The sequence below is a fragment of the Cupressus sempervirens genome, chromosome 2 (assembly GCF_028749045.1).
Source record: "Cupressus sempervirens isolate cs-2001-9-10 chromosome 2, ASM2874904v1, whole genome shotgun sequence".
In the NCBI taxonomy this organism is placed as follows: Eukaryota; Viridiplantae; Streptophyta; class Pinopsida; order Cupressales; family Cupressaceae; genus Cupressus; species Cupressus sempervirens.
Window position 1 is genome coordinate 466,736,895 of NC_143119.1, and position 17,292 is coordinate 466,754,186.

The 17,292-nt window shown below is 35.4% G+C and overlaps 1 protein-coding gene across 6 annotated transcripts in view; it reads right to left on the bottom strand.

Moving 5' to 3' along the window:
* Positions 1–17,081, bottom strand: part of LOC149573067 (Polynucleotidyl transferase, ribonuclease H-like superfamily protein) — a 204,049-nt gene extending 186,968 nt beyond the window's left edge. The window contains exon 1 of one of the 6 annotated variants that reach the window (XR_016360026.1): positions 16,809–16,979. Coding sequence is in view for 3 of the 6 variants with exons in the window: in XM_089814244.1 (XP_089670370.1) it covers positions 16,809–16,838 (30 nt within the window). In the remaining 3 variants the exon portion in view is untranslated. Of the gene's footprint in view, positions 1–16,808 lie in introns of all 6 variants that reach the window. The other 5 variants (XM_089814244.1, XM_089814245.1, XM_089814248.1 and 2 more) reach the window with 5 other exon arrangements.
* Between the last annotated feature and the right edge of the window lie 211 nt (positions 17,082–17,292).

Genomic DNA, 17,292 nt, shown 5'->3' on the forward strand with positions numbered 1-17,292 from the left:
TTTTTTTTTTTTTTTTTTTTTTTGGAATGGGTAGAAGATGAGAAACAAAAACTTTTTTAGTTACGGCAAACTTGGATTTGGGTAAAACTCATATAGGAAATGGGTGTTCGACGGGTGGTGGGAGACTATCTGGGGACAAGGGAAAAAGAAAAATGAGGGTTTCAAGGGTAGGGAGGCGAAATGAGGCAAACAGTCCAAGAGGGATAAGGGAGCAAAATGAGGAATTGAATCTTGTGGCTCAGTTTGGTGGCGATTGGATGAGAGGTGAAAAAGATAGGGCAAACCCTAAAATTAGATAAATGAGGGATTTAGGGCTTTGATATGTAAAATTTGGGGTTGGGTCGCCAAGGAAGGAAGTATGCGAAATGATATTGCAGACGTTCTGCGGAAGTATGAGCAGAAACAGAAAGCAAACAAGGAAGCTACGACTAAAAAACAGAAAATTTTTTTTTTTTTTTTTTTTTTTTGAAACAGTCGACTTAGAAAAATTCACTCACAGACAGAACAACTGAAAAGAGTTATTGCAATAACAAGAGATATTAGAAGTGAGAGGAACCTGAAGGCCACGACAGAAAAAAAAATTTGATGTAATTTCCACCCAGCGAGCCCAAGAGAGTGCTCTGATACCAAATGTGAAGAACCTCCTTATAGCAATATCGTGAGAATGCTCGAAATAACAGAATACAAAGTGATAGCAGAACTCAGAATGAATCTACTGATCGCAGGCCACTTCGAGGGGGTAACCTCCTTTGAGCAAGCTCAATACAATAAATTCGTCTGTGCCCATCAAGGGCCTCAACCTATTCTTATATACTGAGTACGATCTAGAAAAGTAATACTACCTATGCATGTGGGATAATAAAATATACTCACGGGACGACTTACAAAGCATATGCGTCCAACAACACTACTCTAACAAAATAAACAGAAGGAACACACAGGTTCCTAACAGGGATATCAAAAGATCACATTATTTCTCCACCTAGAAAAGCTTGCAATGAAGAGAAGTCAAATAGATGGAGAGAAGAAAGATCAAATTAGGTCCAAAATGAGGAAAATATGTCATCAAAATATAATCCACTTCACAGAATAATTTGGATTCACAATTTGCCACTAGCCACATTAACCCACTATATGAAAACAGAAAAGATAAAAATCAAAATAACAATTTTGATAGGCATCTCAACATTTTCAACGGGTCTGGAATACAAGACAACACACTAAAGGTGTCCCGCAAAACAGTAAGAATATCAAACAATCTTATCCTATGAATCAAAATAATATTAATCAAAGTAATATGGTACAAAAGCGCAGAGGATCCAGATCGAATTGATTGATCCAGTCAAGATGGCGATAACTGGTTGGATATCCCACCATCGAGCAAGCAAGGCTCATAGGATTCCAATCTGTGGTTTTAGGAACCAACAACCTGTAGGAATGTATTTTCAGCCACCACAAATCCCTAACCATTTCACACCTATCCAGCAATATAAAGCTCAATGTCCAGCATCACTTTAATTCCCATGTTGCAACTTAAGGTAAAATAAAGCAGAAATGATACAAATATTACAGATGTATTCATCACCCTGAAAGCTACAAAGAACCACAAACTTTAATATATTTGGCAATAGACTATCATGGCTTCAAGCCTGGCATTCCATTCAACTTCACAACAAAACCATCTCAACACTCCAGCTTTTATTGACTGACATAAAATAATAAATCCTCCAAAAACAGTTACATCTATCAGCCAAACTAAACCCAATTGATTAGTACATATGACACACCAATATAGCTGTCTTTTTCCCACAGTAGCAAGAAAATATCCAAATTGCTAGAATTCAGCAAATAGAATTAAACCCTCATAAATGGTACGCCTATTTTTCCTAGCAATGTCCAAACAAAACCATAAACCCTGATATTTGTCTTAGAATAAGACTTCACAAATTTCTAGATCTCAATCTTGAATACAAATGTGAAATCTGAGTGGCTTCACCAATTAACCAGCTAGGGAAGAATCTTTCACCACCAACACTGATCTTCTCCAAGAGGGTTTTTGTCCTCCAAATGTTGAGATGAAGGAAGTTCGATCTCACATAACCACTAGCATTTCACCTGAAAGAAATTGTGCATATTACCAGATAACTCCATAACCTCCTTTAACAATCTTCCTGAGAACTTTCCAGCAAACTCAATAAAGATCATTTTGTATTAAATATACCTTATATCCTTAAGAAAGTGATTTATTCTATATTTAAAACATTCTCGACACCTAGAGTCACTTTATCAACATCCCAAGACTTAAAAGTTTCCATCTTGGTTCCAAAGAGCTATAACACTAAGGTGCCCATTATATTATTTTATTGAGATGGCAACTTAATAAAATTAACTAAAATATAGCTCAATATTGCACCCAAGGTGTGGAAATGGTTGTAAGCATCAGAATTGAAAAGCAATTGCACAAGAGTAATACCGACCAATCAATGATGAATAATGAGAATCAGACCCATCTGGATTACTCACCATAAATAGATGCTCTCTCTAGAATCCTGGAGAACACACAAGAAGCCGGAAATAATCAGAAAATCTAATGAGAGTCCTCTAGACAATCTAGGCTTGCTGGTAACAACAAATAATCCCTCTAATAAGGCTGATACACGCCCAAAAGATCAGTGCCAACTGTGTCCTGAGCCCAAATTGAAGTTAGTTGGCCAAATGGTGTTGGCTAACGCCTTTGGTTTCATTTTCTATTTTTTAATTAATGAAATTTGAAATAAATAGCATTATTGAAGATTTCCATGTAATAACTAAACATTTGGACCAACCTAGAATGCTTAATCTAATTCATAGGATTACTTTAATAGGTAGAATTATATTTTTTTGTCTTTGACGACCAAATATCTTTCTAGCCAACTTATTTAGAAGATTTGAGCTCGCCCATTTAACGAGCTGAAGACAATTAGGAAAGACATACATGGTTAAGATGTGAAATGCCCAGGAGCACGAATAAGTCTGCTGGGACAAAAATCTTAGAGACCTGGTGAGGTAGGACAAAAACCCCACATTTGCATACCAAGTTATGATCAATCTGCTTATTGATTCTGATTGTTATATCTATTGTAGGCAGCCAAAATCAGAGACTGAGGTGAAGGAATAACACTCAACAATTTTGAGTGGGAAGTAGAAAGGAGATTTGGCACCTACAGCTACAACTACCAGTCAGTCAGGATGTTCCCACCAGTGATGCAAGGTTGATAGAGGCACCAGATTGAGTCTGGGTAGGGTGATCAACAGATGTGAATGAGATTCACAATTAGTGTTTCAAGGCAGAAATTGTAAGAGATTGGATTGAAGATAAATCTACTTATTCAATCTAAATCAGTTTGCACCTCTGATTTGTATTATTACAGTCGAAAACATCTTTTAGAAGTTATAAAATCATATAGCATTTGATAAGAACTCTGGAACTGTAAGAGTCCGTTTGGTTCGTGAAACATAACCAGGTTTTGATTTTCAATTCCTACTTGCTAGTAGGAAGTCGGAAAACCTAGTTTTGAGACAAAATTGGAAGTCTGGTATTCTAATTCTATTTTGCCAATTTTGAAACAAACACAAAAAATTTCAAATCCGGATTTTGAAAAAGCCAATTCCTGTCATCTTCCATGAACCAAACAGACCCTATGTTCCTTTTTTGTCTTCATGTCTGGGCAATACACTCTAGATTTGTAATGGATTTATGCATTCTGAAAAAAAAACTTTGGTGGTCATCTATATTGAACATGTTGTGTGTTAGTATATTTCAGTACCTTCCGAGTTTTTCTGCAAGTAACTCTGATATCTGTTTAAGGAAAGCTATTACGCTGCAGTACAAGAGAACCCAAAAATGGGGGCATTCATGCTATCCTTCCTGCAGATTTCTTTCAATTACTTGTGATCATGAACACCATAACTCTCACTTGCCCTTTCTTGAATTTAATTTTAGTTGAAAGCCAGTAGTCACTAGAACAAAAGGGTTTATCTCTCACAAGATTTTGTATGGTTGTATGGCTTGAGAAGCCAAATGATGCAATGTGAAATAAAACTTGTAATGTCAAATGACAACTATTTCTAAGTTGTATGGACAGCATATCCAAGTGCCCAATGTGAAATCAAACCTATATGACCAAAATAACCGTGAAACCCTAGCTCATACAACAGAAATTGGTTTTGTAGGTAGGTGATTGGTTGATGTATACAACAGAAATTGGTTTTGTACATTGGTGGTTGGTTGATGTATAGCTAAAGGAAGCTTGGAAAGGTGACTGTGAGGCTGGCAAAAATGTTGCAACAGCAATAAATGACGATGGCTAAATCATGAAATGTGGCACTGAAGATCTAACATGAAATGATGTTTAATAACAGCAAATAAATCTTGAAAATCGACAAAGAATGTAAATCAAGATCTTTATATTTGCACAAATCTAATCACTCCAAATCTAATATAAAAAGTCCATTGAACACAAATTCAGATCCAATACAATCCCTTGATGGAATCACCCAAGTTGGAGATGAGAGTTTTCATCCTCCAAGAACTCCAAATGACAAGGATTTTCCTCCTTGGATGTAAAAGACGAACACAATGTTCAAATTCCTAAAAAATTGAATGTGAAAATGTAATGTTAAAAAATGGGATACACCGCAATGAAAATGGGATGTACCACATGCACACATACATTTATAGGAGGAATGCCAAGATTCCTCCAAAAGGGAGATTCCATTAGTACAAGGGAAGTACCAATGCATGATCTCCTCTCTATGGAAGTTTCTTAGGTTTTGTTCCTACTTTCCCTAACAGAAGGCATCACAATTTAATAAAAGTAGATTGATTAATTGAAATGCAAGTAATGTAAAATGCATGACAGCAAAGTACTTGAAAGGATCAGATCTGATGCATCAAAGTAAGCACTATGAGACCAAACTCGCCTTGAGGATCAACAGGAGAGACCACTTCAAATCTGAACACCGAGTAGCAATCAGGGACAGAAACTGAAACTGATTTGAATATGAGGTCCTGGAACATGAAATTATTGATTCTAAAAGTTTGGAAGCTTCAAGACAAGGATGACTTCCAAGGCCAAAGATGACTTGGGTCAAGGTTGAGGTCGACCTTGACCTACTCTACACAAACTTCCAGAATCTGGAACTCCGCCAGAGACCTGAAACCCTAGTTCTGAGATCCAAATTCGTTGTTCTAAAAAACCTGTAGATCTGCACCTACACACAAGAAAAATGGTAATTTGTCGGGAGGGGGGGCCGGGGGGGGTGGTGTGGGGGTTGCCTTGGTCAAGCCCCCATTTAGGAATTAACCTTGAAATGAGAAAGAATGTAAAAATAAGATAAATGTAAATATTCACGTTACTTACCAAATCTCTATGGATGGATCCGGATCCGCTATCCAAAAAGATGTATAGATGCTTGTAGATGTATGAATAATAGAATGACAATGTAGGATGTCTCCACAAATGCAATAGATCTACAAGTGTCAAACCATAGATTCGTGAATGAAATTTTAAAGGGTTGAGCACTTGAATGCTTGTGCAAGGTGGATGAATGAGGACCTCCTTCCTTGATGGACAACTCCACTATCTGTTAGAGTAATAAATTATTTTCTTATTAATTAAATCATATCGATTTAATTATTAAGTCACTTATTATCTCTAGTTTACTTAAGCTAAACTTTAGGCATATGATAATTAATTCTTTTATTAATTATTATCATGCAACCTAGGTTAGACTTCTATTAGGATTTTGATCTCCTTATATAAGGATTGATCTCTTTGTAATTTAATTCACTTTTGATAATAGCAATCTTTCTTTTTGTTCATGAAGAATGTCTCATCTATGGATCTGGAAATTCCAATCTCTATAGTTTTTTGCTTCTCTCTTTTTGTAACAGGTGTTTGCATGCAAGTTATTCTTGGGAGTTGTGGGGTTGACCTTTCATCAACTTCAACATAATATCAGAGCTCCAGATCTTTGTGTCCCTGTTCTGTTTATGAGAAGTTTGGTTTGGCTTTTAGATCTATATTTTTTCTTTCAGAGGGTTTCATTTTTTAGAGTTTTTTTATATTGAATCTAGGGGGTCACCATTTTTTGGTGCACTTTGAGCCCAAACAAACATCACCGTTGAGCTTAGAGTGCCCAAAAACCCCTATTTTCATATAAAATTTGTCCAATTTAGACATGGAAGTTGAGGCTATTTGATATTGCTCCCAAATTGGGCACGTTTTCCGAGTCAACAATTTTCTAAATTTTTCACATTTCTCGATGCAGTAGTTTTTTATTTTGGCACGCAAATCAAGATTTTTTGTTCGAAAATTGGGATTTTGGCACGTTTCTCAATGCGGTGGTTTTGTGATTTTTGACGCAAAAATCAAGATTTTTGGGCACACAAATCAAGACCGTTTGGTATGGAACTGACATGCTTCCCGAGGTAATTTTTTATACTATTAAGGTCATTTTTCGATGTGTTTGGCACAAATCCCGAGGCAATTTTTTTTTACTTTTCCAGCGATTTTTTGACCTACGTGTGGTTTTTTAGCCATAACTTGGTCATCAAAACTCCATTTTTCAATTCAAAAGAAGTGTCGAAAAGTTGATTCCGAGCTCATCATGATGGTGTAGTTTATTTAGATTTTTTATGTTGTTTGGTGGCCTGTTTTGTGTAATGTCCCCTCTTTAGTTCGACATGGCATTGATCATGGATTTGCCTATTCCAGACTCTCGTAGGCAAATGGTGTGGAAAGAGAGTCAATTCTGTGGATCAGATGGTCATATCTTGCTCTTGAAGAAGTGTTAAGAGGTTATATTTTATCATTATGTGATATTGGGGCCCACATGTTATAATTTTAAGTTGAGTTGCACTTTTTATTTTATAAAATTACTTTATTATAAAAAGTGCATTATAATGAGAATTTATAAAGGATGTTTCTAGAAGTTCTAGCAACTTCTTAGAAAAGTGAATAAATAGAGGGCTGGGCCTCTCATTTGGACATGCTTGGATTTGAGAACTCTTCTACTTCTTCATTGTGAAGACATTTGTAGACTTTGGATCTGCAAATTATTATTCGATCTTTGGGAACGAATCACTCCCTTGGATTGGCGACTTTGAGGGTGTGAAATATCACCTGAATTGTTGCATAATTGGAGTTGGTATTCAGCCATCTCATTGGAGCTTATTGAGAATTCGTTGTTAGGGTTTGTTTTGGTTGGAAAAAGGATTTCAGATTTGCCCTATCATTGGAGAAGCATTTGACAAGAGTTTGAAGACAGAATAGGTGCATTTTTTCAGAATTGGCAAAGCAGGGTTCGGAACCACATAATTGCTCATATCTCCTCAACCCCTTGGAGTTATTTTTTATGGTTTTACAGGGTTACTACCTAACCCTAGGCGCCCATTTTCCTTGCATTTGGGGGTCCCAAAACCCTAGTATTATTTTTATCTAGCAGCCGTACAGGTACGGCCTGGTACGGCCCTGCTAGTTTGGGCAGCAGCTGCAAATTAAGGACAGTTTGGGGGTGTGGTTGGAGGTCTTCATCAACGATTTACATCAGAACGTGGTGTTCTTCCATAGTTCTTCAAACCAGGTTCTTGCATTCTGAAATATATGTCAATTTTTGGGTAAATTTGCTGTCATACAGTCATTGTAATAATCAGTCCAGAATTGGTAATAAAACAATTTCAGAATTTATTGCATTGTAATTGAAATATCGTTCAAAGGCTTTATATATTTATTGTAATTCTGCGATTATATTCTGAAAGTATCAAATCTGAAATTGCCATATTTTGAATATTGTTCGTTACATGCCAAGTGTTTGACAAAATTCCTAAGTTCAGTTTGAGGGTTTCAGTGGCCTTTATAAGAAGGGTCATTACATTTTGGCTGTCAAAGTCAGAAGTTCTATTTTGCACTCCGAGAGACATATTTTGAGACATTTTATTTTCCAGATTCTGCTTCAGGCACACCCATTCAATTTTTTAGTTTATTTGCATTCTGATAGATATCTTGGTTGTTGCAGGTCTGGGGATTGATTTTGTTGTTTCAGATTTTTTTCATTGGTTATACTATTTATTGTATCAACCTTATGTCTCTTTTGATCTTTGTTGACATCCTTTTGTAGTATTTTTGCAAACGCACTGAGATAAAGTGCCACTCTATTGCTTTTCGGGATCTTGGACATCTTTGTGTTTTGTTGTACTTGCACTACATTATAAAGTGCCTTAGGGGGTTTTATGTTGGCCATATTCGTCATCTTCCTTTGTCAAGTTAGTGTTCCTTCCACGGCATTAGCCTCATGATGTGTCAATGACACGTGCCAGTATAGGTGTTTGTACTTCTTTTGCACTCTCGACGTTCCTAATTCTTCTTTCTGCAAGAGATATTGCATTTAGTTTCAGTGTTCATGTCTTACCTCTCAGCATTAGAGGGGGGTTATGTTGGTTCTATTGCTTTCTTGGTTCGATGGACTAAGCTATGTATTCAGTATTTGATCCTATGTACTAGGCGATTGCAATGGCTGGATACTTCTACATTTTGGTGAGACGGATCATTTACCATATAGACATGCTTTCATTCCTATTTTTGGAGGCCATGAAGATACCTTCCATCTTTGATTGATCAGCTCTTCATACTTAGTCTTCTCTACCTGGACATGTTCTATATAGTGGAGGTTCTTCATATCAACAATTAGACAATGTTTGCAGCTTCATGCTTCAGTGGTGTTCTTCATGATCATTTTTTGTTCCTATCTTCTGGAACATTCTTTCCATCTCTTTTTGAAGTAGGGTTTTTCCCATGTGATTTCTCTATTTCTCCTCTTTTAAGAGATTTGGTTGTGCTTGGCTACCTCATCAGGCCTTGTTGCCGAGACCCAATTTCCTTTCAGCAATAGTTTCTAGGTTTTTAGCTACTCCCTAAGTTTATCTTAAGGGGGGGTGTTAGAGTAATAAATTATTTTCTTATTAATTAAATCATATTGATTTAATTATTAAGTCACTTATTATCTCTAGTTTACTTACGCTAAACTTTAAGCATATAATAATTAATTCTTTTATTAATTATTATCATGCAACCTGTTGGTTCCCAAAACTACAAATTGGAAATCCAAGAGCTTACCACTTCTCTGATAGGACTTCTCAATCAGTTCTAGCCAATGAATGGTAATACTTCTCGATTCCCCTACACTTCAAGCTCCACTACACCTAGGCGGGTAGACCTTCTCCTCGAACGCTAACTATCTGGTTCAAGGCTTTTCTATAGCGAATTTAAACTTCTGGAGTTCTCCGGCTAGCAAGGTCTTCGAACTCAATTAGAATGAAAACTAGACGCTGAGTGTTTGAATTGAATGAATTGTAAATATTTGTAAATAATGGATTTGATGTTTGTAGGAAGGAATATATAGATTTTCTAACTTCAATAATAAAAAGACCAATGCCTCTGCTCATCCGAGCAATAGAGTCAACTTCACTGAATTTTCGCGTACAACTTTATAATGTTTTACACACTTTACTGCCAACAACTAAATAATCAAGATGAGATAGATCAAATATTTATGCAATCTTAGATTAGTCCAGATTGAACTTTAACTCCTTTGGTAGGGAGACAAATTGGACACAAATACCAAAACAACTATATATTTCACGATATTTGTGATGATCCAATTTAAAATGCTAAATGACCATGTCCACTTATCTAACATTTAAATTGTATATAAAATTCAAAAAAATAATTGCAAAGGACGATTCATCTGCAATTTAAATCTCCACGCCTTTAATAAAAAACAAAGAATATTTTATTTTATTATTAAACTAAATTAATAGAATTTATATTACAAAGTCATATTAAACTCCTTATCCCTCCATACAAGTAAATGTTTTTGTTCTTATAAAAGATGTCAAATATGTCTTTCAAAAGAACTTTGACCACCTTCTATTTATGTATTGAAAATAGAAGTAAAGTGTCCCTTCATTTATGAAAGGATACAACTTTTATTCTAAGTAATATTTTCTTAATTAAACAAACCTTTAGTAATAGCACCTTTTAATCTTTTATTATTATAAGCACTTTAATATATCCCTCGGGCCCTTTTAATCATTGACAACATCTCCATAGTTATAACTTTGGAGAAGATGAATATTTCATAATTTATTTCTCCCGTCGTGAATCCTAGATTCATTGCTTTGCCTGGGTATAAAGTTTATTGTTCACGCACAAGACACCTTTGATGCATACACATGGTCTTTGGCTTCAATCGCTCCATTATACCAAATGCAATGCATGTGTGATGCATGCCAATTTATACAAAACTCCATCACGCTCATTCAGACATTGCTTTTTGACATTTGACTGATTTGCAATCGCATCTGGACCAATCTCCATGTTTGGGCCTGGACGGAATACCATGGCGAGAGAATGTAGTGTGGCAAGCTTTTACACTCGCATGCGGATTTTGGATATAAAACTATACGTGCAGGCTCCTTCCTTCCTTAGATTGCTTTAGTTGCACTCGTTCTCCTCTTGTGCCTGTAAAGTATTGCCATCTGGTGTTTATCAATACTTATTTTGGATTGAATGTTGTTTAGAAAAATCACCATCGTTCATATGTAATCTAACGTATTGGAAAGTTCTTTGCTCCACACATCATTTTGTTTATTTCGTTTCAATATACCGATGCTTATAATGAAAACCAATCAAAACACTGACTAGATGGCAGAAGATTTCGTCATTCCTTCATTCTTGCTAGAAACAATTACGACTTCTAACTACTTTCTTCAGCACTGTTGTGTTTCGACAGTTCCCAAACAACGGCACTAAATACATGCACATACACCTTTCTTTATGCTAATACAATTGATTTGGTATGATGGCAGACCCCATGAATATTTCCAATGAAATTAAACTTAGGTAGAGTTATGCTAATTCCATCACTTTCTGCTTATTGATGTTTTTATTTGGTGCAACCTATTGTACTGGATATTTATGATGCTTGAATGGTCTAACTCTACATCTCATGGCTTTCAAAGTTGCCTTCATTGTGCTAGGACTGCACTTTAATTGTTAGTCATTTTGTCAATGTTTCATGCTAAGAGATTCTTCATGTCTTCTCACTCTCCTAGATAAAAAATGGTGACTAGAATTTTGGGCTCCATCAGTGGCTCTCATTGGGGACATATGCTCCTTGTGGGCATAATGAGATTCTAGCTATCTCTGGAGGAGCAGACCGAGCATCCATGCTTTACATGATGCAAGGTGAGATTGGGTGGCCCCAGGCCCCCCAAAAGTGAACATTGTGTCTTTCCTCTATCGAACACCTTATTCTGATCATGTAGTAACCTACTCCTTATGATTATAGCATGCTTTCCCTTCATCATTTCAGTGTACTGCCGATATTTCAAACTTGCCTTAGGTGAAATATAGTCATTGATAATACTAACTGCTTCTACTTCATAAATGAAATCTATGGTATCTTTCTTATGTTCAGCCTTTGAGAAATCAATAGGTACACTACATTCTTTGCTGAATGGAAGATTCTTTTGCATTTGATCAGCCCTACAAGTGGCTAAATGAAGCTCTTTTGCTTGGATATCTTCATGTACACAATCTGACCTATCTATATATTCAAGACATTGCTTATCTCCACAATAAGATTTTGAAGATAGTACATATTCGAGAAATGTTACCTCTCCCTCATCAGGAACTCCGTCAAATATGATACTTGGAAAATTTTCAGAACTATTCTCCAACATATCCTCCCCATTATGCATGGCTGATTCCACCTCAACTTCACATGTTTGATGTACCTCCTTCTCATAGGATGGACCGAGAGATGTTTCACCTTCTGAATACACTTCATGAGTTTCATCAATTTCAAAATCAAACCTACTGTCTTCATCATGATGCTGACGGATTTGGTTGCATGGAAGATCTTCCTCAAATAAAGGATTCTAGAACATAGAAAATTTGGACCTATCTTCTATTACTTCTTCTTCGAACAATGGGTTCAAGAATATAGAGAATTCAGCCATACTATCATGAGAGCTTTCATCCAGATCAGCAAATGTGTCATCAACAAGACTAATGTCTTCATCAACATCGTCTTCTAAAATTTCCTCTTGTTCATACACCATATGATGTTCTACTTCAACTTCACTATATGATTCCTCAGAATGATCATCTCTTTCATCTAGCACCTCCTAAGTGTGTACCGATCCATCAACTTGCTCACCTTGGTGGATTGAGAAAAAATTTGGACCATTTCTTTCAACATGTTTTTGATATTCTAAATCTAACAAGGCTGAAATTTCTTCCACACTCAAAGAATCATCTTCCTCACTTTCACATTTACAGTCATTTGATATCATACAGGTATCATCATAATCGGATTCCTCCTCAGACTGTCCACCAATTTCTTCTCCATTTAAGTCTAAAATATCATTAGACTCATATGTTACTTCAGTCCTAAATTCGTTTTCCTCTACAACTAGTTCATTATCCATAAGTTTGAGAAAGTTAAGAAATTGATGATCATATAAGAGGCCTAATTCCGCATCTTGTAGAGAAGATGAGATGATGGAGGTCTGTATTCTGAAAGTATTTCTTGATAAGCATTAAACATCCTTATAAAAAATTGTGTTGCAGATTCATCTTCTTGCTTTTCTAAATTCAAATATGCATCCAAAGGAAATATATAACTTAAACTTTCATCCATTATTTGAAAGAGAAGCTTCAAATCCGGGTCATCTAGTGAGATTCCCAACTCACAATACTTTTTTATCAATTCCTTGAGTGGAGGAATGATGTATGAAGGTACATCCTAAAAAATATTCAACATCCTTACAAACAAATGTGTCGATGTCTCGCCTTCATATCTTTCTAGATTGAAAAAGGCATCAAGGGGTTGTATGTCTACTTCCGCCATGGTGTAACATAGATCCGCTTCCTAATCATAGTACATATTGTCCATGTTAGGTAATGAAATCATTTCCTTCCGAGTCTTTTCTCTCAGCAGAGCTACCAACTGAAACTTTATTGAATAGAGTTGCCACCTCTTTCGAGGAATGTATTGATCTTCCAGGTTCTCACTTCCAACAGACTACACTTCTAAACAAACTGATATAACTCCTATCTAATTTTGGTCTTACGGAATTTGAAACTCTGGGTAACTGTACAACACTTGTTGCGAGCAATTCTCTCCAGCAAAGTCACCAATCTGTTGGTGGACTTAGATGGGGCGAGTAGTATTTCTCAAAATCTCTTGTAAATCAAACTAGGTAAACTTCCAAAATATATGATGGATAGTTCCCCAGTGGAGTCGCCAATCTGTTGGTTCCCAAAACCACAAATTGGAAATCCAAGAGCCTGCCACTTCTCCGATAGGACTTCTCAATCAGTTCTGACCAACGAATGGGAATACTTCTAGATTCCCTTACACTTCAGGCTCTGCTACACCTAGGCAGGTAGACCTTCTCCTCAAATACTGACTGTCTGGTTCAAGGCTTTTCTATAGCGAATTTAAACTTCTCGAGTTCTCCAGCTGGCAAGGTCCTGGAACTCAATTAAAATGAAAACTGGATGCTAAGTGTTTGAATTGAATGAATTGTAAATATTTGTAAATAATGGATTTGATGTTTGTAGGAAGGAATATAAAGATTTTTTTACTTCAATAATAGAAAGACTAGTGCCTCTGCTCATCTGGGCAATAGAGTCAACTTCAGTGAATTTTCACGTACCACTTTATAATGTTTTACACACTTTACTGCCAACAACTAAATAATCAAGATGCGACAGATCAAATATTTATGCAATCTTAAATTAGTCCAGATTTAACTTTAACTCCTCTGGTAGGGAGACAAACTAGACACAAATACTGAAATTACTATATATTTCACAATATTTGTGATGATCCAATTTAAAATGCTAAATAACCATGTCCACTTATTTGACATTTAAATTGTATACAAAATTCAAAAAAAAAATTACAAAGGACGATTCATCTGCAATTTAAATCTCCACGCCTTTACTAATAAACATAGAATATTTTATTTTATTATTAAACTAAAATAATAGAATTTATATTACAAAGTCATATTAAACTCCTTATCCCTCCGTACAAGTAAATGTTTTTGTTCTTATAAAAGATGTTGAATATTCCTTTCAAAAGAACTTTGACCACCTTCTATTTATATATTGAAAATAGAAGTAAAGTGTCCCTTCATTTATGAAAGGATACAACTTTTCTTCTAAGTAATCTTTTCTTAATTAAACAAACCTTTAGTAATAGCACCTTTTAATCTTTTTATTATTATAAGCACTTTAATATCCCTCGGGCCCTTTTAATCATTAATGGCATCTCCATAGTTATAACTTTGGAGAAGATGAATATTTCATAATTTATTTCTCCCATTGTGAATCCTAGATTCATCGCTTTGCCTTGGTATCAAGTTTATTGTTCGTGCACAAGACACCTTTGATGGATACACATGGTCTTTGGCTTCGATCGCTCCATTATACCAAATGCAGTGCATGTGGAATGCATGCCAATTTATACAAAACTCCATCGCGCTCACTCAAACTCCATCGCGCTCACTCAGGCATTGCTTTTTGACATTTGACACTGCTTCAAATTCCAGCCTGTGCATCAAAAGCATGGGCAGTGATGTAATGATTCTAGCGACATATTTATGCTCTAGCCTTGCTACCTATATCACCTCATTACCAAATCTATAAATATGATCTATGTTCAACATTTTGCATGATACATTTAGGCCACTATATCTGCTAAGGTATAGAAGTTTGACAGATAGATAAACATTTTTTTTTCACACATGAGACGATGTGTCAAATTTCTTAGACAGCTTCGGGATTGTAGATTACACAATCTTATCTATGTATGGAGACAAGTTTGAAACTTTCAGATAAGATGATTCCAAAAAGATAAATGAATCAATCAATAGGCAACTTGTGGGCAGTTTAATCTAACATATATAGGCCTAACTCGATCCAAATAGTCAGCTATATATCTCAATTTATGATAGCTCTAAAAGAAAAACATTGGATAACAGAAAAGAGAGTACTAAGACTTGCAAAGTGAACATCAACTTTGTGGAATTCTATATGGCAAAAAAATAAAGAGATTTGATTATGTGGATGTTCCGAAATTCAGACCCGAATTTGGCAGGATTCATGAATGACAGGAAATCTACATCAGATTATGTGTTTAAGCTTTGAACAAGAGCAATCTCTTCGATTAGCAAAAGGCATGTAGTTTTTTCACCTTCCTCTACAAAATTAGAATACAAAGTAGAAAAGTGGGGGTGTGTGAAGTGATTTACTTAGGAGAATGCTAACAAATTTAGAAGTTTGTCTAACTGAGGCCATGGTAATTTATTGTGATTAACTGAGGAGTTTTCAAGCTAGCAAAGAGAACAAAAAATGTCTTCCCTAAGGAAACAATACATGTTGACAAACATACATCATTTTATTTGAAAACTCATAGAAGATAGAGAAGCTGAGCTACACTGTTAAAGAAGCCTAGACCAATGAATCTATTGAAAAATGACCTAATCTGGCAACCCAAACTTGACTAAACACATACGATATACAATTTGGAAACAAAAAAATAAATGAATCTAAGTTATTTAATTCTATACAGTAGAATACAAATTGCTTATAATAGAAATCCACACTGCTTCAGCCTTCAAGCATTATAGCAATTTTCCAATATCCTATAGTTTTTCACTCAATTGATTGATTAGCATAGCCTTTATCTTAAATAAATATCAGATCCTTTTATTATTTTCTTCTCGTGTCACTATTCATTCCCTTACTTTGTTCTTCTTTTTATCTCGCTGTGTTCTCATCTTCTTCATCAAGTTTGTTCTCTCTTTATCCCTAAAACGGAAGTCATCAACCCACAACCCCCAAATAACAGTCATAGGCGGAAAAAACCTTGTTCTTTCTTTTGCAAATCTTATCCTCACCCAATAGAGGCCTACCATATGGCTCCAAGAAAATTAAAAAACCCTTATGGTTTGAAACCACTAAGAAGAAACAGTAAGCACACAGTCCGAAAGAAAAATGTCCAACTAAACAAAAACCAAGTCTATCAAAGACTGGGTGAAACACCGCACACAAAATGAATGAGAAAGGTTGTGGCAAGGCATGAGGTGAGCTCTGTAAAATAGCACAACCCTCCAAATCAGCTTCGAGGAATGAATCGTCTGCAACAAATCATAGGAAATCTCTACATATTGACTACATTCTTAAAAGAAATAGCAGTCGCTCGTGACATCTCAACCCAGTGATGCCAATGATAGAAAATCACAAACAGTGCATTTAATTAGTAAGACAATCACTGGCTATTAATAAAAAGAAAAAGAAAACGTTAAGGTTTAGGCATCCATTTATAAGCAATTATATATAGCATAAAGCGAATAAATCACGCTATCCAATTTTCCCATATATAACTTATCATAAACATCTCTAATAGATACTATTGTAGCATGCATTTAATCTCTCTCACACACATATAGCATCACAACTCATCTAGCATAATACATAGTTCTTATCACATTTTCTTAAACATGTCCCACTTTAACTGAGATTGATCAGTAGCAACTTGATTCAGATTTACTAAAGCAACTTGAAGACCCTGCAGCACAGCTATAGCCTATAGATGGTCTATAAAATATAAGAATCATATACCCTTCGTATGGGATTCACTTCCGAAGCAACCTTACGAGAAGCAGAAAACTGAAAACCATAAATTACCACTGTTTTTGGTGGCATAGGATCGTCCATAGACCTGGAAGCTCCTGCACTAAATATTATCCGACCCAGGATCGAACTATAGATAAAAATTATACTAGTTCTCCGCAGGTTACCAAAAGTGGCTCAATGACTGAAGAATACACCAATTTAAAAAGAAAATTCTGAAGAGGAGAAGACTACAGCAGGGGAAAAACCAAACTTATATTACAAAGCCGCGAAGGGGGCAACCCACGTAGGATTAGAGAGGTTAATTTTTTCTCTAGTTCGATATTTGTTTTACTATTTAGGCCTAATATCTTAAATACATCTATTGTCAAATATATATCTATTGTTAAAAAAATGATTAAAGTTTAATTTATTACATTTAAAAATATTTATATTTCTTTATATTTTTATCTATTTTTCTATTCACTTAAATTTTTTATTTTAATATTTTGATATGATGTAGAATGCTTATCAATATTAATAATTAATTGTAAGGCAT